We start from the raw sequence: 27,446 nt of genomic DNA on the forward strand, positions 1-27,446 counted from the left end.
AGTGGTAAAGAACCCACCTGCCAATGCAGGAGACGTAAGAGAGGCAGGAGCCATCTTCCTGGGTCAGGAAGATCCCATGGAGGAGGGCACAGCTTCCCACTCCAGTATTCTTGTCTGGAGAATCCCATGGACAGAGGAGCCTGGTGGACTACAGTCCAAAGGTCACAAAAGAGTCGGACACTGAAGCAACTTAGCAAGCATGTACCCACTCATGCAACCAGGAAAGGCAAAACGAAAGGATGGGCCTCAGAGCTGGCTGATGAACCTGCGGGTGAGCTTGCATGTCTGCTGAGGACACAAGAGATACAAGGGTGAGCACTGGAGGCCAGCTCTCTGGACCTGAATCCTGGCCCCACTGCTTTATGCTGTGTGACACTGGGCAAGTCACTTAACCTTTCTGAGCCTCCATTTTCATGTCTGTAAAATGAGGATAATACTAGAGTGCCTTCACAGGGTCATTATGAGGCTTACCCGAGAGACTGCTGGGAAAGCGTTTAGCCCAGGCCGTGGCCTGGTTCAGTTGAGGGGCATCCAAGTGTTGCAGGGCCAGAAGTTTATTCCATTTCCAGGCTCCCTTTAGGAAAAAGAATGCAAAGTGGAAGTAAATGCCATCATCCCTTGGTATCCACTGGGGATTGGTTCCGAGACCCTCGCAGATACCAAAATCCAGGGACACTCAAGTCCCTTACATAAAATGGTATGGTATTTTCATACTACCCACATACATCTTCCCATTTACTTTTAATCACCTCAAGATTACTTAGAATACCTGCTGCTGCTGCTGCTAAGTTGCTTCAGTCGTGTCCGACTCTGTGCGACCCCATAGATGGCAGCCCATCAGGCTCCACCGTCCCTGGGATTCTCCAGGCAAGAACACTGGAGTGGGTTGCCATTTCCTTCTCCAATGCATAAAAGTGAAAAGTGAAAGTGAAGTCACTCAGCCATGTCCAACTCTTAGCGACCCCATGGACTGCAGCCTACCAGGCTCCTCTGCCCATGGGATTTTCCAGGCAAGAGTACTGGAGTGGGGTGCCATTGCCTTCTCTGACTTAGAATACCTAGTACAGGGTAAATGCTATGTAAATAGTTACCTGCACGCAGCAAATTCGAGTTTTGCTTTTTGAGGCTTTCCTGGAATTTTTTGTTTTTTAAAGTTTTTGATCTGTGGTTGGTTGAATCTGCAGATGAAACCCATGGGTACAGAAGACTGACCGTATTTAGGAAAGGAGGAGACATCCGAACATATAACAAAAACAGACAAATGCTCTCCATAGGAAAAAATCCAGAAAATAACATTGTAATAAAGTGTGAAGATAATATAAAAATGATTAGTATTACTCAGCTGTCGGATGCACCTGTTATATTTTGGCTGCAAACTCTTGGACTGCCTCTTTGCTGACTTTGTAATAACATTTTAAATTGAGACAAAAAGAAGACAAATCAGTTTTTGCCTGTGCTGCTGCTGCTGCTAAGTCACTTCAGTGTGTCCGACTCTGTGCGACCCCATAGACGGCAGCCCACCAGGCTCCCCCATCCCTGGGATTCTCTAGGCAAGAACCCTGGAGTGGGTTGCCATTTCCTTCTCCAATGCATGAAAGTGAAAAGTGAAAGTGAAGCTGTTGAGTCATGCCAACTCTTAGAGACCCCATGGACTGCAGCCTACCAGGCTCCTCCGTCCATGGGATTTTCCAGGCAAGAGTACTGGAGTTTTGCCTCTAGCTTGGTTAAATCAAAGGTTGCATTTTATTACCTCGAGTTTAGAAGAGTTTCTTTCAGCTTCACAGCTTGTTATTGGTGATGCCATGGCTGTGAATCGCTTGGCAGTTTCCTGCTCAGGTGACTCCAGCCAGAGCTCCAGGGAACTCAGCTCTTCCATCCTGGATGGGGTGGTAGGGGTGTGTTGGGGGAATATGGGCACCAGGTAGCTGTGAAGTCTGGATTACTGTGACCCCTGAGACCCCCAAGTGGGGAGCAGAACAGCAGTTAGTTCAGCTCCTTCTCTGAATCACAGTGAGGGGCTCCTGGGAGCTCAGCAAGGCCCACCTGTGGGGAGTGGGGTCAGGACCCAGGCCCCACCTGCAGCCCCAGGACTGGTATGATTCCCCCAGACAGGGCTGCATCTCATCTCCGGGAAGCATTTGAGCCTTAACCAGTCCCCACCCCAAAGAGAGAGCAGGCCCAGTTTGCCAAGGGGCCTGACATGGAGGTTGCATAAGCTTCCAGGTCAGTTGACCTGTGGACTCAACATGACTTGGTTGGCAGTCTTCTCTCATGATCATCACTTCCAAGAAACTGGGGCTATTGCAGAAAGATGAGCTTGGTGTGGCTGAGTGAACCTGTCCTCTCGGCAATGAGATTTCCAGCCTTCTGGCTGATTTATCGCCAGGTCCCGGGTCAATCAAGAAAGACTGTGGTGGAAAGTTAAGTTCACAGGACTTGTTTCAAGGACGGGGAGACTGAGGTCAGAGAAACCATGACTCAGTTCACAAAGCCACTTCATGTGGCCGCTGGGGGTGGCATTTGAGCCTCCTCTTCTTCCCCTCCCCATTGTGGGCCATGGGGTCAAACGTGATGTCCGCGGGACCCTGAGCTGGGGGCAGTGGGGAGTGGAGCTGACTATCACATCAGTCCGCAGGCGGGGAGGGCCCGCCTGTGACCCTTCTGGGTCCTGCAGTCTCCGATGGAGCCACGTGCTTCTGAATCTTTCCCCTAAAAAAAGCAGCGTCCTCATTTCGACTGCGGTTTGTGGAGCATTTACTGCCCACCAGGACAAAGTGCTGCGTAAACACGGTCTCCTTTTGTCCTTTCAAGAACCCTAAATGGGGGCGTATTTGAAGCTCCATTTTGTCTGTGTAAACAGAGGCTCAGAGCCAGAGAACTTGCCTGGGGTGTGCGTCTAGGGCTGCACAGCCTTAGCTGCCAGACTCATTTCTGCCCGGAACGCTGGAACTAAATGTTACAATGGAGGATGTGGAAGATGAATGATAGGAAGTTTCCCGAAGGGTGACTAATAGTCAGTTCCTGGCCCTCCCTCCTGCCCCACCACCCGCACCCTCACCTGCTTTGTTTCCTTTGCAACACTTGTCACTGTCTGATGCGAATCGTTTTGAGTCTCTCGACCCCATGCAGTGGTCCAGAAGTGACTGCGGCTCGAGGTTGCAGGACGGGATGTGTTCCAGGGACAGGGGACGATGAATCACAGGCAGAGAGGAGGATATAGCCTGCGGGAAGGCGCTACTTTCCCCCTGCTCTGCCCCAGATAATGGCTTTTCCAGGGCTTCTGAGTGCCCAGTGATTCAGCTGAGAAGCTCACCTCTCCCCCTGATGTGAGATGGGGAAAACAAGGGCCACTAGACTTCCCTTCAGAGAGGAGTTTTGCTGGGAAGGAATACCTGGGCTTATACCAGATGGGGTGAAATGATGAGATTCTCTCAAGTCGTGGGTGTGTGTATCGTCTGTGTGGAAGAATTAATTTATGGGCCTCATGGAAAAGTCTGATGCTCCAGGGAAACAGAAGCAGAAAAGGAGGCAGGGGAAGGGGGTAAGGAAGGTGGAGAAATGACAGTGTGACCCAGCCTTGCGAAATGCACTGGGGTTGTTAGCACCATCTATACATGTTTCAGGAGTGGGGGTGGTTTTATTTGGAAGCCATGGTAAGGGCTGAGTCCTGGGAGTGGCCCAGAAGCGGCCCGTGTGGGTGGTAGGTTGGATTCAGAGAGAAATTGCCAACACCGTTGACAAGAGGGCTGAGAGATGCTGGGAGGGCTCAGGTGGAACTGGGCCTGGCTGGGCTCACCTGATCCTCTGAGGGGTGGGGCCAGGTGACTCAGATAGTCACACTCTCCCATATAAGACAGGATGTTTGTACCCTGTAGGGCCTAATTGAGGGGCTTCCTGGGTGGCTCAGTGGTAAAGAATCTGCCTACAATGCAGGGGAGGTTTGTGTTAGTCGCTCAGTCGTGTCCGACTGTATGCTACTCCACTGACTGTAGCCCACCAGGCTTTTCTGTCCATGGGATTCTCCAGGCAAGAATACTGGAGTGGGTAGCCATGCTCTCCTCCAGGGGATCTTCCCTACCCACGGATTGAACCCTGGTCTCCTGCATTGCAGGTGGACTCTTTACCATCTGAGCAACAAGGAAAGGGTGCAGTGCAGGGGTCGCGGGTTCAGGCCCTGGGTTGAGAAGATCCCCTGGATCTTCTGAGCACACACAGGGCCTAATTCTATGCTCTACTCCTTAAATGGGCTATTTAGAAGCAAGCCCACATTTCCTACTTGGTGGGTAAGATAGTCAACTACCAGTCTTCAGAAAGATGCAGTTTTGAAAATTCTGAGAGACAAACACATCAGTGAAGGGATTTTAGACCACATTGCCTGCCAAATGCCTCATCATATCCAGAGAGAAAAATGAAAATGTTTTCAAAGACCCACTGGCCTCCCTGCCAACCCTTCTGTAGCCAGTGCTTTGCTGAAGGACTCGAGATTGACTCATTTGGCCAGCTTCCAACTGTGAGTCTTTTAACAAGAGTGACACCTGACCACAGCAAAAAGTCAGCAGATTCAAGTCATTTATAGGATCCAGAAAGAAATGGGCTCCAAGGGACTTCCCTGGTGGTCTGGTGGTTAAGAATCTGCAGGTTAAGAATCCCTTCTAAGGCAGGGGTTGGTGGTTGATCCCTGGTCCAGGACCTAAGGCCCCACGAGCTGCTGGACAACTAAGCCTGCGCTCTACAAGGAAGACCCAGAGCAGCCAAAATTTAAAAAATAAGAAAAACATTAGAAGGTTCAGGATGGGGAACACGTGTATACCTGTGGCGAATTCATGTTGATCTATGGCAAAACCAATACAATATTGTAAAGCTAAAAAATAAAATATAAAAAAAAGAAGAAAAATATTAAAAATGGGCTTCAAGAGTTGTCTCTGGGGCTAATTTCTGAGATAAAAAAAAATCAAACACCTGCATTTGGAGAGGAGATGAGGGGTGTCCCTGATGTATGTGTCAGTGTTCTCTACCACGAGAGTTGTGTGTTTAATGTTTCTTACACTGGGAGAAAATTTGTGTTTGATCCTCAGCAGGTGGGGTTGATAAAGCTTCAGATGGCTGGGACTTGATCAAAGAAAATCAAAGTCTCCTGGCCTTTCCAAAGAGCTCTTAACCAGGCTGCAGCACAGAACAGATGGATAGACCTTCAGCGTCCCTAATTTTCGTCGATTTGCACTTTATTGTCTAGCAAAACCTGATTCTTTTCTCTCAAATATGTTCTGAGCTTTTGCTGAGTACCAGGCTCTTTGCTTTCCTCACTGGATCCTCCCAACAGCCCGTTTGATGGACACCAGTAAGAAGAACTGGCAATTTTTGAGCATTTACAGGGTGCCAGGCACAATGCTAAGCCTTTTACAGATGCCATCTCTTGCAACCATCCCCATTTTTCCCCCATTTTAAAGACGAGGAAACCTATCTAATATGGTCCATTACAAGTCCAGCGTCCCTTTTCTGAATCCCTAGGCCAAATATGTTGGAATTCAGAATTTTTTTTTTTTTTGTATGCAGAGTATTTATCATATATTATGTAATGTCCCAATGCAGCAGCAGCAGCACATAACAAAATACCTCAATATTTATACAAAGAAACATTTAAACAGCCTCACTGAGAGGGATAAAGATTATAAATAGCCTCACATCAGTTAGGGCCTGGATGTCAATTGAATTATAAACAGGCTTTCAGTTTTCAGAGCTTGCTGGAGTCAGATGAGGGTCTGAGAAGCTGCTTTGTGTTTGGAGGTAGCCAGTTTTATATGTCTCAAATCCCTACTTCACTCCCAGACTCCTGTGTTCTAATCACCGTCCACACTTCTCTGGGAGGGACCATAGCAGTAGATTGGGGTGGCTACAGTTTCAGTCCAGACCTGTTTGTTTCCAAACCCTGGCCTTTCCTTGCACGCAATGCTCATGGTATTGATGTAGAAATCAAGTGGCTTTTCCTAGCAGCCAGGATGAGTTGCAAGCATTCCTCTGCATTTTGTAACTTTGCCTTGGGTCCTGGGCTCTGTGTACCAGCTCATGAGGTATTCACAGGGAAGAAGCTCAAACTGAGGTGTCCCTGTGGCCTAGCAGGTCAATCTTCTCATGGTCTCTGGAACACCACTGGTCACAGTTGTATCTGAAAGCGGGAGGGTGAGTTATGACCTTGAGTTCAGCCCTAGCTTTTCCATTGCCAAACAGAGCTCACTTTCTAAGCAAGAAATGTCATGGCTGGTAATCCCACACTTCCTCTTTTTTAACTGCATTTAATAATAAAAGTGATGAAGGGACTATCCCTGGCGGTCCAGTGATTAAGACTCCGCTCTTCCAATGCAGGGGGTGGGTGCAGGTTCTATCACTGGTCAGGGAACTAAGATCCCACATACCACTCGGTGAGGCCAAAAAGTTGTTTAAAAAGTAGGGAGGAAAAAGAAAATAATAATAAAGGTGATGGAGCACAGGAGATCCAAGCCAGGAATCATTTCAGAACCCTCTTTGAAAAGAGTTAGAGAATAACCTGTCCCACGAAGGACTGTCCTGGTGCCTTCTCATTTTATTTCACACACTCACTAGGTGACGGCCTCCTCTGGCTCTTTGAAGGTACAGGGGATTCAGGGTTGAATAAGAAGATCAGAGGAGATGGAGCCAAATGTGGATGTTGCCACGTGAGCCGCCGCCCAAGGTGATATGTGCAGCAACGTGAACACAACGATGGGGGAGCCGGAGGAGGGAAAGGGGGCTACGCTGGTGGTTGGGGGTAGGGAGTGATGTCTTGCCACTCACACGGTTCACTGGACCCAGGGTAGATAAGGCACAACTTGGGAAGCTGGAAGAAGACTCAAGGAGCCGGAGGGACTGCAGACATGTTTATTCTCTCCCAGCAGCAGCAGCAGCAAGTTTTCAAAGACTACCGATATACTAAGACAGACATAAGTGGCCCATGGCCAGGTAGGTGCGAAGGCCCAGTGCTACAAAGGTCAGCAATATTGTTGTTTACAGAACACAAGGTGTGAGGCTGTGAGAGAGTGGGACAGGAGAGCCTGACTGGCTTCATGTTGTCAGTCAGTTTCTGCACAAGTGGTCTCTCCAAGGTGATGACGTTGGCTCCCTGATGTCTACTCTCACGTTTCCTCCACCTCCTGGCCCTCTCCTTCTTGCCCCCTTCTCTGTCCTACCTTCGAGTGTCGGCATTTTTAAGCTTCAGCCCAGGGCCCTCCTTCCCTTTTGTCTCTCTCCATTATCTCCTTGGTAATTGAGTTTATTCCCTTCATGTTAAATATCATCCTTAGTCTATGGACACTCCCCCAATTGCACAGCCTGCCCACAGTTCTCTGATGAACTTCAGACTTGAGTTCCGCTTGCCTGTGAGTCTCCATTCAGGTGTTCACACACTCTTTGAAATTCACATATCCAAGAGGGAACTCATCTTATTTTCCTTCAAGCCTATTCCTCCTCTAACCAATCTGACTAAATGCTACAACCTACCTGCTTAAGCAGAAACCTTATTTCTTCCTTCATCCCCAGTGACTAAGTTACCAGCCAAATCCTATCAATTCTCTCTCCAAAGTATGTTTTGAATGAAACCAACCATTGAGCCAGCCCATCTCCTCTTTTTTAAAAAATTTTATTGATTTAATTTTGGTTGCCCTGGGTCTTTGTTACTATGCAAGGGCTTTCTCTAGTTGTGGTGGGCAGGGACTACTCTTTAGTTGTCGTGCACAGACTTCTCGTTGCGATGGCTTCTTTTGTTGCGGATCACAGGCTCTGAGCGTGTTGGGCTTCAGTAGTTGTAGCACATAGACTTAGTAGTTGTGGCTCGAGGGCTTTAGAGTGCCCAGTATGTGGGATCTTCCCAGACTAGGGATTGAACCCTTGTCCTCTGCATCGGCAGGCAGATTCTTTGGACCACCAGGGAAGTCTCCAGCCTATCTTCCCTGTTGCAATTAGAATAGTCTAGCTTGTCATTTTATCCGTTCCCCACACCCAGTGCCCAGATGGGTTTCTCTGAATGAAGATGGGTGGGGTGACTCTCCAGCTTCAGATGCTTTTGTGGGCGCCACCCTCTTTCCATGCCCTTCCAGCCTCTGACTGCCCCTGCCCACCCTCTGCCGACCGGCCATCACCACCACCACCCTGCCTCTTTCACTCAGGTGGGACAACTGCACTATTTTTATCTTGTCCACGTTTTTGGCTTTTGTTTTCCCAAACACAGGAAGCTTTTTCTCTAGTCAGCCTGGTATGGATGCTGTTTCTGAAATATTCTCATCCCTTCTCATGGGACTTTCTTTTCCATCCTTTTCCATCCTACCTTCACCCCATGGGAAGCTTTAAAATCATCTCCCCAAGTGAGCCCTTCCCCAACCACCCAAATCAAAGTACTTCCCAAGCTGTAATTCTCTACCCAGTACCCCTTCCCCCTTTGATCACAATTTCATGCAGCAATTAAGAAATATTTATGTACCTACTGTGCACCAGCTGTGTGGGTGTGGTAGGGAAATGGTTGAGTCTCAATGGTAAAAGACCAGCATGCTTTCCCCTGGGAAATGGTTGAGTCTCAATGGTAAAAGACCAGCATGCTTTCCCCTCTGAATGAGGGAGCACGTAGTTAGGATATCAGGGGCAGCAGAGCCATGGAATTGATGATTCCCCAAAGTCACATGCCAAGAGGTAATGCTATTAAGTCAGAGGAGGCCAGCATCTGTGGGAACCATTAGCTCAACCCTCACTCTAGAAAAATGGTACAGATGAACTTGTTTGCAAAGTAGAAATAGTCACAGATATAGAGAACAAATTTAAGGTTATCAAGTCAGGGAGGGGCGAGATGGGATGACTTGAGAGATTGGTGTTCACGTACTGATCCTGCTGTGTATTAAGTAGATAACTAATGAGAACCTACTGTGTAGCACGAGGAACTGTACTCAGTGCTCTGTGGTGACCTAACTGGGAAGGAAATCTAAAAATGAGGGGATATGTGTATGTGTATAGCTGATTTACTTTACTGTACAGTGAGAACTAACACAACAGTTTAGAGTAACTGTACTCCAATAAAAATCAATAAACCCTCTCCCACATCCATGGTGGACCTTGTGATCAGTCAGGACACTTTCCCTCGGAGCCTCAAAGTGGCCTTAGCATCTTTCACAACTCAGGCAGCCCCATCTGCTCATTGAATTGGCTAATTTGCCATTGCAGACCCATGCAATTTAAGGTAGAGCCTGCTCCTTGCACGTGTGTGTGCCCAGTTGCTTCAGTCGTGTCCAGCTGTTTGTGACACTATGGACTATAGCCCACCAGACACTTCTGTCCATGGGATTCTCCAGGCAAGAGTACTGGAGTAGGTTGCCATGCCCTCCTTCAGGGGATCTTCCCCATCCAGGGATCGAACTTGTGTCTGCTGCATTGCAGGCAGATTCTTCACTGCTGAGCCACTGGGGAAGCCCAGAACATGCCCCTCAGTGCTTATTAAATGTTCATCACCTTTTCCTTTTAGAAAGGATATGGGTAGAAATATTTCTTAAAAAAAATCATATCCCACTCTTGCTATATTTAATCTATTTCCCCCCCTCTTCTTTTCTTTTCCCAGGAGAAAATAATGAATGTCAAAGGAAAAGTGATTCTGTCAATGCTGGTTGTCTCAACTGTCATTGTTGTGTTTTGGGAATATATCCACAGGTAATTATGGAACATGATAAAGTGATGTTAATGAACGTCTCCATCAGCCAAGTCACCACGTTGAATTAAAATTAGGATTTCTTCCTTCCTGTTTCCCTGAGCCCTAGACTTTAACGACTGTCTTTAAAATCATTAGATCCTCAAGCACTTTCTAAGGAATTAATTATCTTTCTTCCTGCCATGTTCCTAATGTCTCAATTTTTATATAGCTTTGCAGTTCTGGGAAGACTAGAGCCAGAAACAGTAAGGTCCTATTAAGACCAAAATGTCATATTAAAATATGACCAGATATGGAAATTGCATTAAGAAATTTCAGACAGGAATTCCACAAGAAATTCACCCTGATTTTTGCAGTCCTAAAATATTTGCAAAGTTCAAAGGAACAACTCAAAGTTGTTGACTTTTGCTGCAAAAATACACTTAGAGTCCCTGGTGATTTATTTGTGCCTGGCTAAACTTTTGAGTGTTTTGTCTGTGTTTTTTTTTTTTTTAACTCTGGAAAACACAATGAATGAAATATTTCTGAGTTTTCAAATTCATCAGTGGATTCACCTCAAATTTTTGAGCTGCTTTGTGTGTTTTGAGAAACTATAATGCCTCGGAGGTTCCAGCTGGAGAGGCTTCTGTCAGAAAGAAGTCTCCCCAAGCAGCTACAAAAATGCACAATGGTTTTGACTTTAAGAGGCATCAGTATAGTTCAGCCTTTCTTTCAAAAAGGCCACCTTACACCTAGAGGTGGATGAACCTAGAGCCTATTAGACATAGTGAAATAAGTCAGAAAGAGATAAACAAGTGTTGTATATTAATGCATTCATATGGAATCTAAAAAGATGGTACAGATGAAAGTATTTGCAGAGCAGCACAGGAGATGCAGACATAAAGAACAGACTTGTGGACACAGTGAGGGAAGGAGAGGGTGGGATGAACTGAGAGAACAGCATTGAAAAATATATATTGCCATATGTAAAATAGGTAGCCAGTGGGAATTTGCTGGATGCTGCAGGGAGATCAAATCCAATGCTCTGTGACAATTTAGAGGGGTGTGATGGGGTGGGTGGTGGGAGGGAGGTTCAAGAGGGAGGGGACATATGTATACCTATGACTGATTCATGTTTATGTGTGGTGGAAACCAACACAATATTGTAATTGTCCTCCAATTAAAAATACATAAATTCAAATAAATAAATAAGGCCACCATACAACTCTGGGCCAGGAGCACTGTCTTGTCACCATTGATATCTTCATGGTCTTAGTAGCTTCCCAAGTTCAAGATGATGGCCTGGATAAACATTAGAATGTTGCTTTCAATTCTTAGATTCTAAGGTTTGATGAGCTGGGAGGACTGTCCTGGCTACTTATAAAGGGACTGCCCATTCAGGTACATCAGTGGAAGGAGGAATCTCTAGACTCTGTAGCTGGTTTTCCCCAGGGTGACCTAACCATTTCTGGAGTATTATTGTTTCATTCTGAACAACTCATTTTAAAAGAAAGAGGACAAGCTAGAGAGTGACTATGTTAAAGGGGTCTACAAACCAGGTCTTTCGAATTGAAGGAAACTGTGGGTACTTAGTCCGAAGAAAAGATGACTCAGTGTTGGATGCAGGGACCCTGGGGCTCCCTTTTCTTGAGGGCTGAGGAAGTATCCTGGCTGGAGTCTGGAACTAGGCTGCCTGGGGCTGGTCCTGTGCCATGACTTACCTCCTCTGTTTTGGGCAAGTTACTTCGCGACTCTGTTCTTTGGTTTTCAATAAGTTTCCCTGTTGTTTAAAATGGGCATAATGGTAGTACCTGCGTCATAGGGTTGTTGGATTAAATAAGTTATTGTGTATAAAGCACATAGGGCAGTGCACTCGGTAAATGTTTGCTGCCATCACCATCACCATCATCACCGCCATTCTCATCACCTGCTCAGAGGTAAGATTTGGCAAATAGAAGGAAGAGCTCCAGCAGGTGGAAGAATCCAACAGAAGAGCGAGCGTCCTCTGGGGTGCTGCCCTGAGCTGAGATACTTGTGTAGGTAACCTTGACAGCATTCGAGCTCTGAATGCTTGATTGGATAACCTTGGCATTTTGAATTGCAGCCAGAGTCACACTTCCAAATTTTGGGTACTTCACAAAATTAAAATATGGGAGCCAAAGGCCCAAATGTGCATATTGGCACTGGCCTCCATAAAGAAGGTTATTTTGCCGTGCTGAGTACACTCTCCCACACAGTAACTAGAGCAGCTTCTGGCTGCTCTTCAGGGCCATAGTCTGGCATCCAGACTGCAGCCACATCATTCTTCAATGTGGGGAATCTATTTGAATGTCTGCAAGAGGTTTAAAAGGCAGCAAATTCTTTGCCACCCTGAGAACTGGCCTTGTGATGGTGTGAGGTGAGCTGAGGGCACCAACCTTAGACAGGTGGGCAGCACTTTAGCTAAAAAAGATTTAAAAGTAGCTCAGTCAAACATGTCAACTGATAAGTAAAGAGAGACTATTACCAATAGAGCATCCTGAAAGAATGTCATCCAGGACAGGGTTTGATTTGAGGTTGGATGAAAAGAAAAAACCTTAGAATTTTAGAGATGGAAGAAAATTTAAACGTTTATGATAAAGTAATGATGGTGAGGGTGATTTTGATGATAGTACCTACTAGTTATTGAGCGTTCGAATGTGCCAGGAACTGCACTAGGCACTCCCTCCAGTTCTTAAAATAGCCCTGCAAGCTAAGTATTAGTCTGCATAGTCTATGTATCTGGATGAGGCACACTGAGTCTCCACAGTGTTAAACGTGAAGGTTCAAGGTCACATTTTCAGGAAGATTTAGGTCTGAGGCTATCAGAATACAGCTTATTCTCTGACCCACGATACAACCCTTCCTTCAGTTGAGGGTTCTCATTTTTCAAGTGACAAAATGGAAACCAAATAGGTGAAATGACTTAGCAGTGAATTTATGTCCAAGTTCTAATTGGAACTCAGATCTGATTCATTGTCCGGGGCTCCTTCTTCAGCTGGTTGTTCATGCTATGAGGGATACAGGATGAGGCTCAGGGAATTCCTACCCTCAGGAGGTTAAACTCTAGATGGAGCAAGCAGATGTGTACATCAATATCAACAATGCAAAGTGAAGGAAGGATATCAGAGGGAGAGAAAAGGAACCGTGAGAGTTCAAGGAGGCGAAGATTATGTTCGACTTAGACAGCGATCTGTCTTTTTTTGGGGGGAGGGGAGAGGCATTCATTTACAAGTATTTATTGAGCAGCTACTATGTGCCAGACACTGTACTCAGATTGTACCACAGGAGAGGGGGCATTTGAATTGTGCCTTGAAGGATGAATATGTGTTAAATGTCGTGCTCTGCAAGGTGGGTGTTGCTGGGACCTGAAATGTCACAGGCCTCTGGGAGCGGAGGGTGAAAAGGGAAAGATAACAAATTTGAAAGACGGAACAAGATGGCAAGTCTGACTCTACAAAATGATGTCCTGAGCACCTGGTGGGGGTCTGAGTGCTAGGTTGCAGAGGGCCCTCTCCCTCCTCTTTCCCTTCTTCCTAACCCCCTCTTGTCGGGTCTGGAGTCAGATTCCCCAGGTTCAAGTACTGTTTCTTCTAGCAATCCAATCTTAGACAAAACCACTTAATGCCTAGGTGCCTCCGAGGAAGCATAGAACCTCCTTCATTGATTGTTGTGAGGATTTAATGAGCTAATACATATCAATTGCTTAGAACAGTCCCAGGCCAAGTATTAGCTGTTATGAATATTGTCAGATCAATAAACAGATTTAGAAACAAGAGATATTAGAACTTGGTCCACAAGTGTTGAGCTCAGAGGGGTAACCGTAGGAGGAAAGAGGGCATACATTTCACTCTGGTTAGGTGATATGGACTCCCAGCAGGGGCAGAAGGCAGAGTCTGAAACAAGTATTAGTCATTTATATTTTTTTTCAGTGATGAGGGCAGCTAGGGCCAGACAGGTGCAGAGCCAGGGCAGGTGCCTGAGCCCAGGTCAAGAACTCTTTCTACCAGGCTCTATCCCTTTTATTCACAGGGAGAAGGAAGCAAGAAAGATTTAACCATTGGGCACAGCTTCCGTGCACAGAACGGTGGAAGAATCCAGTACGACAAGTCCTATCCCTTTGCCCCCAAAATATCTCTCAAGTCAGCGCACTCCGCTCTCTCCATCTCTTTGGCTGCCTTGACCTGGGCCTGGACCACTGCCAACACCTCCTGACTAGTCACCCCGTTTACTCTCTTGCTGCCTACAGAGACGACCCGGTCCCACTCCTGCCTAAAACTCTTCAAGGGCAAAATCCACAGCAGGCTACAGCGAGGGGACCTCCAGTTACTTCTTCGTTTATTTCCTTGCACATTTAAATGCCTCCTTCCTTTTTCAGGGCCTTTGCATATATATTTTTGGTCTCCAAGAGACACTCTTTCTAATTTCTCTTCCCCTGGACTTGTAGTCATCCTTGAGAACTCAGCTAAAACATTATCCCCTCCTCTGGGAGGCCTTCCAGGTCTTCCTGTTAAGTGCTCCTAGTTACTTTTGCTTCTTCTTCTTTTTTTTTTAACAGCTCTTCTTGGAGTTTGGAGTCCCGTAGCTGTGTGATATAGGGTCTGACCTCCACACTAGCTTGTCTGTACCACAGGATGCATAGGGACTCTGTCTCAGACAGCACTGTATCCCCAGCGCCAGGCCACGTGGTACATGCTCAGAAAGTATTTGTGGAATGGAGGGAGGTGGTCTGCTAGAGGAGTCAGATGGTCACTGGTCCAGTCTTGTAGATGCCTTCAGATGGTTTCACTGCCTTCGTTAGCTTCAGAAATGCCCTTTGAGGCTGCTCCCCCTTTGAGGAGGCTCTGAGGTGGTAGGGTGCCAGCTCGGCAGTCATTGGTTTTCTGGGGGAAGATAAATCCTGGGCAAGGGATGGGCCGTGGTGTTCCCCACTAGGAGTCAAGAGGGGAGCCATCTGGGAGCCCCTCTCCCTCAGTGAAGCCACTGTGGACAATGGAGAGCTGCCATCTTTTATTTTTAAACTAAGATTTGAGATTCTCCAGAGATCTTCTGACCACTGCTTGTTCTGGGTAATCCAGAAGTGATTAAAGTCCCTTGGTGTCATTGGTTTTATCTCAAAGGAAGGTAGGAATCTCGTTCTTGTTCAGTTGCTCAGTTGTGTCTGACTCTTTGCAATTCCATGGACTGCAGCACTCCAGGCTTCCTTATCACTATCTCCCAGAGTTTGCTCAAACTCATGTCCTTTGAGTCGGTGATGCCATCCAACCATCTTATCCTCAGTCATCCCCTTCTCCTCCTGCCTTCAATCTTTCCCAGTATCAGGGTCTTTTTCAGTGAGTCAGTTTTTTGCATCAGGTGGCCAAAGTATTGGAGCTTCAGTTTCAGCATCAGTCCTTCCAATGAATATTCAGGATTGATTTCCTTTAGGATGGACTGATTGGGTCTCTTTGCAGTCCAAGGGACTCTCAAGAGTCTTCTCCAACACCATAGTTCAAAAGCATCAATTCTTTGGTGCTCAGCATTCTTTATGGTCCAAGTCTCACATCCATACATGACTACTGGAAAACCCATAGCCTTGACTAGATGGACCTTTGTTGGCAAAGTAATGTCTCTGCTTTTTAATACATTGTCTAGGTTTGTTATACCTTTTCTTCCAAGGAGTAGGCTGTGGTCACCATCTGCAGTGATTCTGGAGCCCAAGAAAATAAAGTCTCACTATTTCCATTGTTTCTCCATCTATTTGCCATGAAGTGATGGGACCAGATGCCATGATCTTAGTTTTTGAATGTTGAGTTTTAAACCAGCTTTTTCACTGTCCTCCTTCACCTTCATCAAGAGGCTTTTGAGTTCCTCTTCACTTTCTGCCATAAGGGTGGTGTCATCTGCGTATCTGAGGTTATTGATACTTCTCCCGGCAATCTTGATTCCAGCTTGTGCTTCATCCAGCCCAGCATTTCTCTTGATGTGCTCTGCATTTAAGTTAAATAAACAGGGTGACAATATACAGTCTTGCCATAATCCTTTTCCAATTTTGAGCCAGTCTGTTCCATGTCTGGTTCTAACTGTTGCTTCTTGACCTGCATACAGATTTCTCAGGAGGCAGGTCAGGTGGTCTGGTATTTGTATCTCTTTCAGAATTTTCCACAGTTTGTTGTGATCCACACAGTCAAAGGCTTTAGCATAGTCAGTGAAGCAGAAGTAGCTGTTTTTCTGGAACTCAGTTGCTTTTTCGATGATCCAACTGATGTTGGCAATTTGATCTCTGATTCCTCTGCCTTTTCTAAATCCAGCTTGAACATCTGGAAGTTCTCAGTTCACGTACTGTTGAAGCCTAGTTTGGAGAATTTTCTGCATTACTTTGCTAGCATGTGAAATGAATGGAAACCTGGAAGTAGCCAAAACCCAAGCTCTCGATTTGGCCCAGGGCTTCAGTGATAATGGCTGCAAAATAGCTTTTCTGAATTAAAAGTAATATGATACATTTTTATGTCTCATTTGCTTTTAGCCCAGAAGGCTCTTTGTTCTGGATAAACCCATCAAGGTAAGTGCTTTTAATTCTGGGTTTCTATGGGATTCTCCCCCTGCCTGCCTGCTCTGGCTCCCCTGCAGTCCATTCTTAACTTGGCAGGTGGTGACACAGCTCTGGTCACAGGTGGAGGGGAAGGGTCTCAGGAGTCTGGACTGTATTCCTCCAGCCCCTTAGTCTTGTCTCTCTAGAGCCATGACTCATGTTTTGTCCTTGCTTTTTATCAAGTATCTATCTCTTCAGATAGTCTTGTTTGGAGAACATTCCTGCCTTGCTTATAAAAAAAATCAGGGTAGATATTGTCCATTATGCTACCCACCACATGTTGTATAAAGACCCTTGCAAGAAATTTCATTGCGATAAAGGATCAGGAAAAAAGTTTGGGTCTCCTGATGAACTAGTGTGTGGTGTGGTAGTATTGTTATTATTGGTCTTGAGGACTCTGCAAGCCTTGGTTTTCAATCTTTGGCTTGGTTGCCAGGAAGCTCAGAGCAAAGTGTTATGTTCAACTGCTTGAACTTTCCTTGACCTTCATTTTTGAAACAATTTCTCCCCTGGTATTAAATCTTGGCTTTTATGCTTACATGTCATATGACTTTGGCAATTTGCTCAAACCCACTCAACCAGTATCTCAGTCAGAAAAATAAAGGTAAAATTTTTATTCTCCCAGAGTGGCTCAGATGATCAAGGTCATGTGAACATGCCTACTGAGTGACTAAAATGTTTATTTCTTCTTGCTTCATTTTTATTCTTGTATTTTTTTTCTTATTTATTGTAACCATACTTTCTTAATCATAAATTACTTCAAGCACTTTTTGAAGAGATGGGTTTTAAAGCATGTTTCTTTTTTATCATGCTATTCATACCTCACCACCTTATTTGTTCAACTGAAGTGTATTGTTTCCTGGATTCCCCTTCTTTTCCCTCTTCTGGAAGGTCCCCACCCTGGAGAGGCTCTCACAGGGAGTGTGGACGCGTCAGTATGTGCGTGGTGAAAGTGGCTTCTAATTACAGTTGGTTGAGCTTCTTACTGATTTACAGACCCTCGGATTTCCTGTGTCTGTCACTGCTGACCTTTGTAGCAACTCAGATTCTTCTCATTTAGCCAAAGAGATCATTCCTGGACATGTGAACCGTTTTGTTTAAAGACTATGACTTGCTACAGTAATTTTCATCTTAGAAAGCTCTTTTGTGTATGCTACGTATATTTAGGCTTCAAAGCCACCCTCATGGTAGGTTTCTTATTGTTGTTGTTCTTATTATCTCTGACTTTTCAGAGGAGAAAATTCAAGATTCAGAGAGGGGAAATGTCCTCTCACAGTCACCCAGCTAGTAAGCGGCAGACCCAGGATGCAGATTTATGGCTTAGCATCAATCCCACTTTGTCGCTCCATTTTTCTCCTTCTCTCCCTGTGAGGGACCCCTGGATGGACTGAGTGCGGGGGACTGCCTACGGGAGGGGAGATCTAGGTGGCGTCAGGCGCATCGCCTCCTGTTTAGCTACAGCAGCGTCACTTGCATTCATTTTACAAATGAGTGATTTTTTTAAACAAAATTTTAAATGACATACCAGAAAAAGAATTTGGAAATCCCCCCGTTTGGGACTGCCTCCTTTTCTAAAAATGTTTGTCATTTTTTCTCATTTCTTAGAAACCCAGAAGTTGGTGGCAGCAGCATTCAGAAGGGCTGGTGGCTTCCGAGATGGTTTAACAATGGGTAAGGTGGTTGTGTAGTGATCTGTTTATCCACCCAATGCTATAGAGTCCAGATAGAATGGTTTCACAGCCATGACCTCAGTCATTTGTATTTCTGGCTTATTGGAAACACACGAGGCCTCTATTTCATGGTTGGGACTGGGCCGTTAAGTTTGGCGGTCATGTTTTTATTTTTTCCCCATTTAACTTGAGGGTGAATGAAGTTCAGGCTAAAGTTGGGATTGCAGGAAAGCCTATCATAAACTAAAATGTTTTTATGAAGACTGTTTTATTAGTTTTCCCTCCTCTTGAAATAACCTGATGGTTATTGGGTCGTTAAATTGCTAACTGTGCTGACCTGGAAGGATAATAAGCAAGCTGAGTCCTGCACCATTTCAACAAAAGTAGGTCTTTATGAATAAACGTTTAGCATCATGAACCTTTCTCCAGACATTCACTTAGTGCAGGTGTTCTCTGCCGTGGAACCATTTTTATAAGGTCCTCAGCCACCATCCTGATACCATAGGCCAGCCTTCTTGCCTTCCTCAGCTTATTTTTCCCTTTGTATGTGTGACCCGCAGTTACCATGAAGAAGATGGAGACATAAACGAAGAAAAGGAACAAAGAAACGAAGACGAAAGCAAGCTTAAGCTATCGGACTGGTTCAACCCATTGTAAGAAAAGAAGTGTCGCCCTGTTTCCAGTAAATCCATAGCTCAGCATAAAGGGGCAGGGGCTATGGAGGCAACAGTGCCATGGAGAACAGCCCTGACTAGGGGGACAGAGACTTAGCATCTATTAGACCTTTACACCAGAGAAGGCATTGGCACCCCACTCCAGTACTCTTGCCTGGAAAATCCCATGGACGGAGGAGCCTGGTAGGCTGCAGTCCATGGGGTCGCTAAGAGTCGGACATGACTGAGCGACTTCATTTTCACTTTTCACTTTCATGCATTGGAGAAGGAAATGGCAACCCACTCCAGTGTTCTTGCCTGGAGAATCCCAGGGATGGTGGAGCCTGATGGGCTGCCGTCTATGGGGTCGCACAGAGTCGGACACGACTGAAGCAACTTAGCAGCAGCTGCAGCAGCAACAGCAGACCTTTACACCAGATTAGATGAGAAACTTGAGAGGCTGGTTGTCTTATTTGTTTGAGCAATAACTACAATGATTCTGACAGCAGTCAGCCAATGGCAGTGGAAGAATCACAATATACTGGGGCTGGAAGGGGGTCTCATAGGCCACGGGGTATTATGGAAAGCTACAAAGCTAGAGTCAGAGCAAGAAAATTCTGAGATTCAGTTAACTCGTCTGTAAAATGGCAGTGATGTTACAGAAGCTCATAGGGCCATGCGTACATCCTTTAAACAAGCATACAACAAATGTTTGTCAAACACCCATGATATGCTAGCTGGTGTTTTACAAACTACTGGCCACTATCCATTAATGTGTTCAGAAACTAGCTGAATGGGTTTAAAGCAGCCTTTTAAAAATTGAAATCAATAGAAAATCAGGGCATCACCTGAGGAAGGATAGGTATTGTTAAGTGGATTTTTGCCTCTTACATATGTGTATGTCCATGTGTTTTTGACATGAGATGTATTTCTTACTGTGAATCATGGTAAAAAATTCTGTACTAGGCATTGTGTTAGGTATAGGAGACAGGAAAAATCAATCAGCATGGTTCATCAAGAAGTTCATGGTCCTGTAGGGGCTCTAGATGTGTAACTAGTGTTTGCCAAGATTGATTAAGGAGCTGTGAGCAACCTGACTTAGAAGGCTGTGGTTTGGGGAGCAGGGAGGTGGGAGCTGTCCAGGATGACCATGAGTCCTGAGAGACCAGTGGGTGGTGGTGCCACTGACCAGGAAAGTGTCTGGGAGTGGTGAAAGGGAGGGGTGATGAGCTCAACTAGGGATGCGTATGGATTCAGCAACTTGTGGGGCAACTGGACAGAGATTCATAGGGTGCCTATCTTAGTCATTCAGGCTGCTATAACAAAATACCATAGACTGGATGGCTTATAAACAACAAATATGTATTTCCTACAGTTCTGGAGGCTGGGGAGTCCAAGATCAAGGCCCCAGACGGGGTGGTGTCTGATGAGGACCCACTTCCTAGTATATTCATGACGGTGTTCTCACCTTGCTCTCACGTGCCAGAAGGGGAGAGGGAGCTCTCAGGGGTCTCTTTTCTAAGGGCACTAATCCCATTCATGAGGGCTCCACCCTCATGTCCTAATCCTCTCCCTAAGGCTCCACCCCTTAGGTTTCAACACATGAATTTTGGGGGACACAACAGTCAGTCTGTAGCAGTGCCCCTAAGTGTGGCAGAAGATAGGTGGTGGAGATGTGGGAAGAGGAGCCTTCAGCGTACAGGTGGCAATGGGATCTGCAGGCCTGGATGAGGCACCAGGCCGATGTCTGACATCAGCATTGAAAGGGCCAGTGCAGGGAGAGAAGTCTGAAAAGCAGCAGGGGTGGCCATAGAGGTAGGAGGAGGATCAGGGGAGAACAGCAGCTATCACAGCATGAGGGATCTTGGTTCTGCAAAGACTGAATGTGTTCTGGCAAGTTCTTTTATTTTGGGACAAAGGATCCATGCCAGTGTCAAAGGATGGGAATTTTGCTCCCTCCCCCCAAGGTATCATTTAAGGAGCTGGACAACAGGGTAGCCCTCTATGGTATGCTAAACCATTCCTGGAAATGGAAGAATATGGAAGCACTGTGGTTTGATAAGCCCCTTAGGTATGTGTGTGTGTGTGTGTGTGTGTGTGAGGTGGGTGAGAGCCCCCCAGTGGCCAGTTGGATGAGCTAGCGATATAGTCGCCATGCTTACTTCAAAGGAGGGTGGTACACTTTCACTGTGATACTTCTGCTTTGCTGAGTGGGACCTGGAGGCGGGGGCTGGGGCTGGGTTACTCCGGTCAGAGAAGAGAAGCAGATTACAACCAGCAGTGGTCACTCTCTCCACCGCCCTCCAAATGAATGACAAGCAGATATTTAAAGAATATTGATTTGTAGTGACGCCAAATCTAAGCCTTCTAAGGGCACTAAAGTATATTTCTTGCATAAATGAATGAAAAATGAACAACTGGATTCACAGATGACATATTTATAGAAATGTATCCTTTTCTATAAACTACCAGAAGCATGGTAAGTATATTGTAGATACATTTTTTATATCAATATCTCTTCTATATATATATATATCAATATCAATATCTCTTAGCCTCATATCATCACATTCTCTTAATTTTCCTCCTACTTTCTCAGTCTCTTTAATGGGGCCTCTTCCCAAGCCTCAAATATTAGCTTCTGGAGGTTGAGTCCAGTATCCTCATCTCTTTTCTTTATACTATCTTCCAATGTGCTCTCATCCATTTCCATGGCATTAGACACCATCCATGGGAGAATGACTCCCACATTTACATCTTAAGTCCAAAGGTTTTCTCTGAGCCCCCGCTTATGTCTAACTGTCTGTGTGTCTCACAGAGTTTTTGATTCACCCCACCCCCGTTCTTCTCATTCCTATTTAAGTCAGAATCCAGGAGACCTCTCCAATTCATCCTTCACTCTTTCCTTCATCCATCCTACAGTCTAATCCATTAGCACGTTCTGTTAATTCTTCCTCCAAAATTCTTCCTACATCATCTCTTTCTTGCCACCCCACAGCTCTTGTCTTTGTCCTGCTGCCTGGAAGGGGTCCAGTAAAGAACATGCTGTACGCATGCTACATCTTTCGTGAACTGCTGCCTGATTCATAGAATTTTAATACTTCCTCTGCCCAGCCCCTGGGGACCACAGTGTTCCCATTAAGTATATGCACATGCTCAGTCAAGTCTGACTCTATGACCCCATGGACTATAGCCTGCCAGGCTCTTCTGTCCATGGAGTTTTCCAGGTTAGAATACTGGAATGGGTTGCCATTTTCTACTCTAGGGGGTCTTCCCATCCCAGGGATCTAATCTGCATTTCCTGCATGGCAGGCAGATTCTTTACCAAGGAAGGCACCTGGGAAGCCCATAAATAAGTACGTATGATGTTCAGTTCAGTTCAGTTCAGTCGCTCAGTTGTGTCTGACTCTTTGCGACCCCATGAATCGCAGCACGCCAGGCCTCCCTGTCCATCACCAACTCCCAGAGTTTACTCAGACTCATGTCCATCGAGTCAGTGATGCCATCTAGCCATCTCATCCTCTGTTGTCCCCTTCTCCTCCTGCCCCCAATCCCTCCCAGCATCAGAGTCTTTTCCAGTGAGTCAACTCTTCGCATTGGATAGACTTTGGTGTTTTGTTTTGTTTTGGTTAAATTTCATAAGCAAAACTAAGGTATTGTAGATACAGTTTTAAGCAAAGCTGAGGTACCATAGATACAATTTTGCCTTTTGTCTGTTGAGAAGTTTGAGTGAGGTTGGTGTAAATTATAAAATTATGTCTACATTCATTTGACTGTATATGGCTTCCAATTATTTGTATAATTGGTTTTGGAGATGTCAGGAGAAGTCAGTTTCCCCAAGGGAAACTGGGCGGGTTCCGTGAAACATGAACTGTCTTCGATCCCTGGGAATCGCTTTCTGCTTCTTCTGGCTTTGGATTTGACTTGTTTGGATATCTCATACTAGTGGAATCACAGAACGTTTCTCCTTTTTTGGTCTGGTTTATTTCACTTAATATAATGACCATAAGGTTCGTCCACATTGTAGCATTGTCAGAATTACCAACTTTGAAGGGCCGAATCAGATTCCATTGTGTGTCTACCACAGTTCATTTATGGAATTGGCTGTCCATGGACACTTAGATTGCTTCTGTTTGTTGGCCAGTGTGAATCATGCTGCTGTGACTGTGACTGCAGAAATATGCATTTTTTGAGCCCCCTTTTCCAAGCCTTTTGGGTACACAGCATGAATTAAAATTGAAATATCTGTTTATTCCATGTATTAGTTTTGGAGTAATTTCTGTAATGTCTTGTGCAGTGTCAGAACCATTTCAGTTTATCTTTTTGTATGGTAGAATACTGTTCAAGCTTTAGAATATACCCTGTGTTGCATATTCATTCACCCACCGATGGACACTTGAATGGGTTCTACCTTTGGGCTATTGTGAATAAGGTCCCTATGAATATTTGTGTACCAGTTTTTGTTTGAATTATTAACAACTACATAGTACTATATATGAAAGAAACATAAGATGTAAATGCTACCAGATACCTAGGTAGGTGTATGTTTGGGTTATGGAGGCCCATCTGTGTTGTGGGGAACCTTTGGCCTGTACTTGGGGAATGCGACAAGCGGAGCTAACGCAGCAGCTGTGCTGCTTGGAAAGAAGGCATCTGGGCAGTTTTCCGTCTTCCCTGGTACTTTTCCCTCCTTCTAGAGCCCCATCTTGGTGACCTTGGACATCTTGTGGTCTTACATACGTGTCGCTTGCCTGCTGTCACTTCTTTTTTTTTTTTTTTGTGGGGTAGGAGAGGTTCATCCAGGAAGCTGATCTCAAGCATCCTCCCACCCCCTCGTCCTCCCCTTGGCCTGCCTTTTCAGCCTGTCATCTGGCTTCCTAGTCAGGGTCGCTGATGTGTGGGAATGGCCAGTGGAATTTAATAATTAACAGCTGGGAAATAGAAAATTTTAATTTTTAATGAAACATTAATTTTTAATATTACTACATTTTTTTTTCCCTTGCTCAGAGCAATCTTCCCCATCAAGTAACCAAACTGGACATTGGTGTCCTGACTCAGTCCTTTCTAGAAGGTATGGAACTGAGTGGTCGTGCAGTGGAAGAGTGGCAGGCGGCAGGCTGGCCACTGTCAGGACTTTGAGACCCTCAAGGGGTAGGCAGGTCTCATTCCCCTGATCTTGGAGCTCAGCGAGGGGCCTGGCAGGGAGTAGGGACTTAGCAGAAGTGCCTGGAGGAGTTTAGTGCCTTGGTCTGACCCCTCCTGTTGATTAAGTGGTAGTTCGCTTCTCCTGCTCTCCAACCCCCTACTTTCTTTATTTGTGAAATGAGGGTTATGACAGCACCCACTCTAAAAGGTAGCTGTGAGTATTCAATGAAAGAATGAAAGTCAAGGATTGAGCCCCAATGCCTGGAAGTGTTAAATAAGAATACCATCCTTTTCTCCTTTTCTTCCTCCCCTTTCTCTTCTCTTTCTTAAAAATATTACCTTCTCCCCAAATGTTCAGCTCCCACGCAGCTGGATGGCTTAGCTAATGGGTTGGGTCAGCACAGCTAAGAGATCCCTGACAGGCTTCACTAAGAACGGCAATGGATGGGATGACAATATATGGGAGGGTTTACATTCAGAAATAGTGGTTATAGAATGATAAGCCTGTGTGTGTGTGTGTGTGTGTGTGTGGTTTTTCTGGTTTGAAACCTAGTCATTTAACAAAGCTGGGGGTTTTATGTGACTAAAAGCATCCCATAAGCTTCTAAAAACAAAATACAAAAGCTCATTTCTCATCTGTACTGATAAAAATGCTGAAGTATCTAAGTTGAATGGAAATGATGACAAACCTGGTTTTTAACCCCAGTTCGTCAGCCTAGCAAGTAAATATCCAACACAATGAGCAATAGATGTAGTGGTTCAGAGCATGGACTTACTGAGTCAGACTGTCTGGGTTCAGATTCCAGCCTGACTCCATAGCTGCTGTGTGACCTCCAATGAGTTATTTAACTGTTCTGTGCTGCAGTTTCTGCTTTGATAAAATGGGAATCAAAATAGCAGCTTCCTCTGAAGGGTGAAGCCCTGGGTACTGTGTTGTTCCATAGGAAGTATCCAGGGTACATTAGTTACCCCCATTAGCTGTTTGGCCTTGGACAAGTTAACAGGCTTTTCTGAGCCTTGGTTTTCTTATCTGTACAAAGAACGTAATACATGACAGGGCTTTTGCAAAGACTGCCTGAGAAAGTGTGTGTGTGTGTGTGTGTGAAAGTGTCTCGTGCAGGTTGGTGCAGAGTCCAAAATAGCTGCTTTCACGATTGAAGGGAAACCCAGAGCAGCTGTCCAGGGCAGCCACGCCGCTGACATACCCGGGCGTGCAGGTAGAGCTGGGCTGTGGGGTTTGAGACGAGACTTGGCGGGGAGGGCCGGCCCGGCAGTGTCCCTCCCCATCTCTGGAGGAGACTCCTTGTGTGTGGAGGAGGGAAGCAGGCCTGCCACAGGGCACCGGGACGGGGTGGGAGGGCCTGGTTGGTTCTAGAACAGGAGGACCGCAGAGCTTGGTGACGGAAGGACAGGAGGTGTGGACGAGTGTCTACTGGGGGCTGGGGTGAGGAGGGGGTGACCTGGCCTGGCCCAGCCTCCCTGGAAAAAGCTATCTTCACCCATGGCGGAGGGGCAGTGTTGTGAAAACCCACTCTTCACCCATGTATGAGGGAGAGAGGAAGTTCTCAGTGGGCCAATCTATTTGCCAACGTCTCCTCGATAGCCTCACCAAGGCCATCTGTGCACAGTCAGCAGGGGCCCAATGGGGCCACCAGGACTCTGCCCCAGTCACTGGCCCTCCCCCTGCAGTGGCTGAAGTACAAGTACACGGCGGGGCCCCTGTGTGATATGGGCTAATCTAAATGACTGTTCAGTCTCCACTTCCCGCCAGGGAAGGGCAGTCACTTGTAAACTCAAATGGGGTTGGAGCTGAGTCCCCACCCCATTCCTGCCTTAGCCTGGGCCCCAGCCGCTGCTCAGCCTTTCTGCATTTACTCTTTACAGTTCGTTGGTTTGTCTTCGCTCTTCCATTGCTTCCTGTGTTTGTGTTGGCTTTGCCAAGTCCCTTTCAAGTGTGCTGAGTGCACAGAACACCCCCCTCCCCCACCTCCAGCTTTGTAAAGAGGAAACGTGATCTGAGAGAGGTGACAGCTAGGGTCCCTGTGTTTCATCCCTGGCTACTGTGAGCCTGCAGGATCCTTTCTTAGTGACTGTCTGCTCCTCGTGTGTCAAATAAACGATAAAACCAGAAGCCCCATAGTCCTATACCCAGGTTACAACCAGAAATTCCTTTCTGGCAAAAGGCAGATTGAAACAGTTTCTTCCTCTTTCAGCTCTAATGTCACTGTCTTGTCCCCCTGCGTCAAGCATCAGGGCTTTCTCTGGGTCAGATGGCACCCATTGGGATAAATAACGTCAGATGCCACTGGCAGCTTAGGAAGGGGCTGGGGAGATGGGAGTGGGATATTGAAGGAAGATGAGGATAGGGGAAGCAGGAAAGGGGGACAGAGGGCATGAGCTGTACAGGTAAGACCCCCCTAGGGCCCCTGCTAAGGCAGCCCCCTGGCACCTGGGCCACCGTCTCCTGTCCCTCACCCAGAATATGCTGCAGATGTCACACTGCCAGCCGACTGTTCGGGGTTAAACTCCCGTCAGGATTCAAGGGTGGTCACCACCAGCCACGGTTGAGCCGTTTTCCATCAGATGTCTCTGCCCCACCTTAGCAAGGCCATCCTGACTCATGGACTCTGTTTTGTCACCAGTAAACGCCCCGAGGTTGTGACCATGACGAAGTGGAAGGCTCCAGTGGTGTGGGAAGGCACTTACAACAGAGCCGTCTTAGACAATTATTATGCCAAGCAGAAAATTACCGTCGGCCTGACGGTTTTCGCCGTCGGAAGGTAGGTGTTGCTAATAAAAGTAACCTTGACTTTTCCTTTGTCCCACTGTCAGAAGGTTGGTGAGGGGCTCCCTGGGCTCATGGAGGCTGTTCATGGACGTGTCTGATTCATTAGACAGGAGAATGGAGTAATAGGACTGTTTGAGGCTCCTTTTTGCTGAGGCCCCAGGAGGCTGAGAGCAAGGCAGTGGATGGGGAGTGGACAGCTTCCCACCTGAGCGAGGCCTCGGTTGCAGGTTAGAGTGTCTGCCATACTCACTGAGCCCTGGAGTTTCCAGCACACCCAGAGCCGCCTCCACCCTGACCTCCACGGCCCTCTCTGGGAATTCCAAAAATGCCAGCTATTAGACAGCCCGAACGTGTGTCATTGTTTCTCCCACACGCTCAAGACCCCAGACTGAGAACCAAGGACAGAAGTGACTAAGCGCGGAGCTTCCCCACGTCAGCCTGGCTGACCGCTCCTCCCGGGCTTCCTCAGCTGCCTCTGCCCTCCTCCTCCTAGAGGCTTTGGCCCCCGGAGATCTGGCCAGCCAGAACTTCCTCTTCCAGAGGTTGGATGGGTTCCTGTTTCTGCTTCCATTTCCTTGTTTAGAACGACATTTCTCCCCAAATTGCAATCATTCTTACTTAAAAGTTGGAGCTGTGATATTAGTTTAAAATATAACCCATTTTGTTCTTTTGGAGAATTTTTTTTTTTTTCTTTATCAAAACGAAAGCAAAAGTTCCCTTTTCCTATTAGCCTTCTCCCCGCAGCCCCCCTCCATGGGCCTTCCCATCTGTATCTTTTCCGAGCGCCACATGGGAAGTTGTCTGCTCGCTTGTACAGACAGCGGTGAAGGCCCAGGTTGATCTGAGTGAGGATCTGCGTGTCTTCACTCCCAAGATCGTCCCCAGCCCAGAGCCCAGAAGCCATCGCCCTCACCATACTGGTCAAGTC

General features: G+C 46.3%; 1 protein-coding gene across 4 annotated transcripts in view; it reads left to right on the top strand.

Annotated features, from left to right (window-relative positions):
* Nucleotides 1-27,446, top strand: part of LOC104997334 (N-acetyllactosaminide alpha-1,3-galactosyltransferase) — a 78,786-nt gene that overhangs the window by 45,423 nt on the left and 5,917 nt on the right. For 3 of the 4 annotated variants that reach the window (XM_010852035.1, XM_010852031.1, XM_010852033.1), the window contains exons 3-7: nt 9,608-9,696; nt 16,197-16,232; nt 17,868-17,933; nt 18,493-18,585; nt 26,373-26,510. In XM_010852035.1, coding sequence (XP_010850337.1) covers nt 9,617-9,696; nt 16,197-16,232; nt 17,868-17,933; nt 18,493-18,585; nt 26,373-26,510 — 413 coding nt within the window. In that variant the 5' untranslated portion in view covers nt 9,608-9,616. The remainder of the gene's footprint in view (nt 1-9,607; nt 9,697-16,196; nt 16,233-17,867; nt 17,934-18,492; nt 18,586-26,372; nt 26,511-27,446) is intronic. The other variant, XM_010852032.1, reaches the window with a different exon arrangement.

This window comes from Bison bison, unplaced genomic scaffold, assembly GCF_000754665.1.
Source record: "Bison bison bison isolate TAMUID 2011002044 unplaced genomic scaffold, Bison_UMD1.0 scf7180017864307, whole genome shotgun sequence".
Classification (NCBI taxonomy): Eukaryota; Metazoa; Chordata; class Mammalia; order Artiodactyla; family Bovidae; genus Bison; species Bison bison.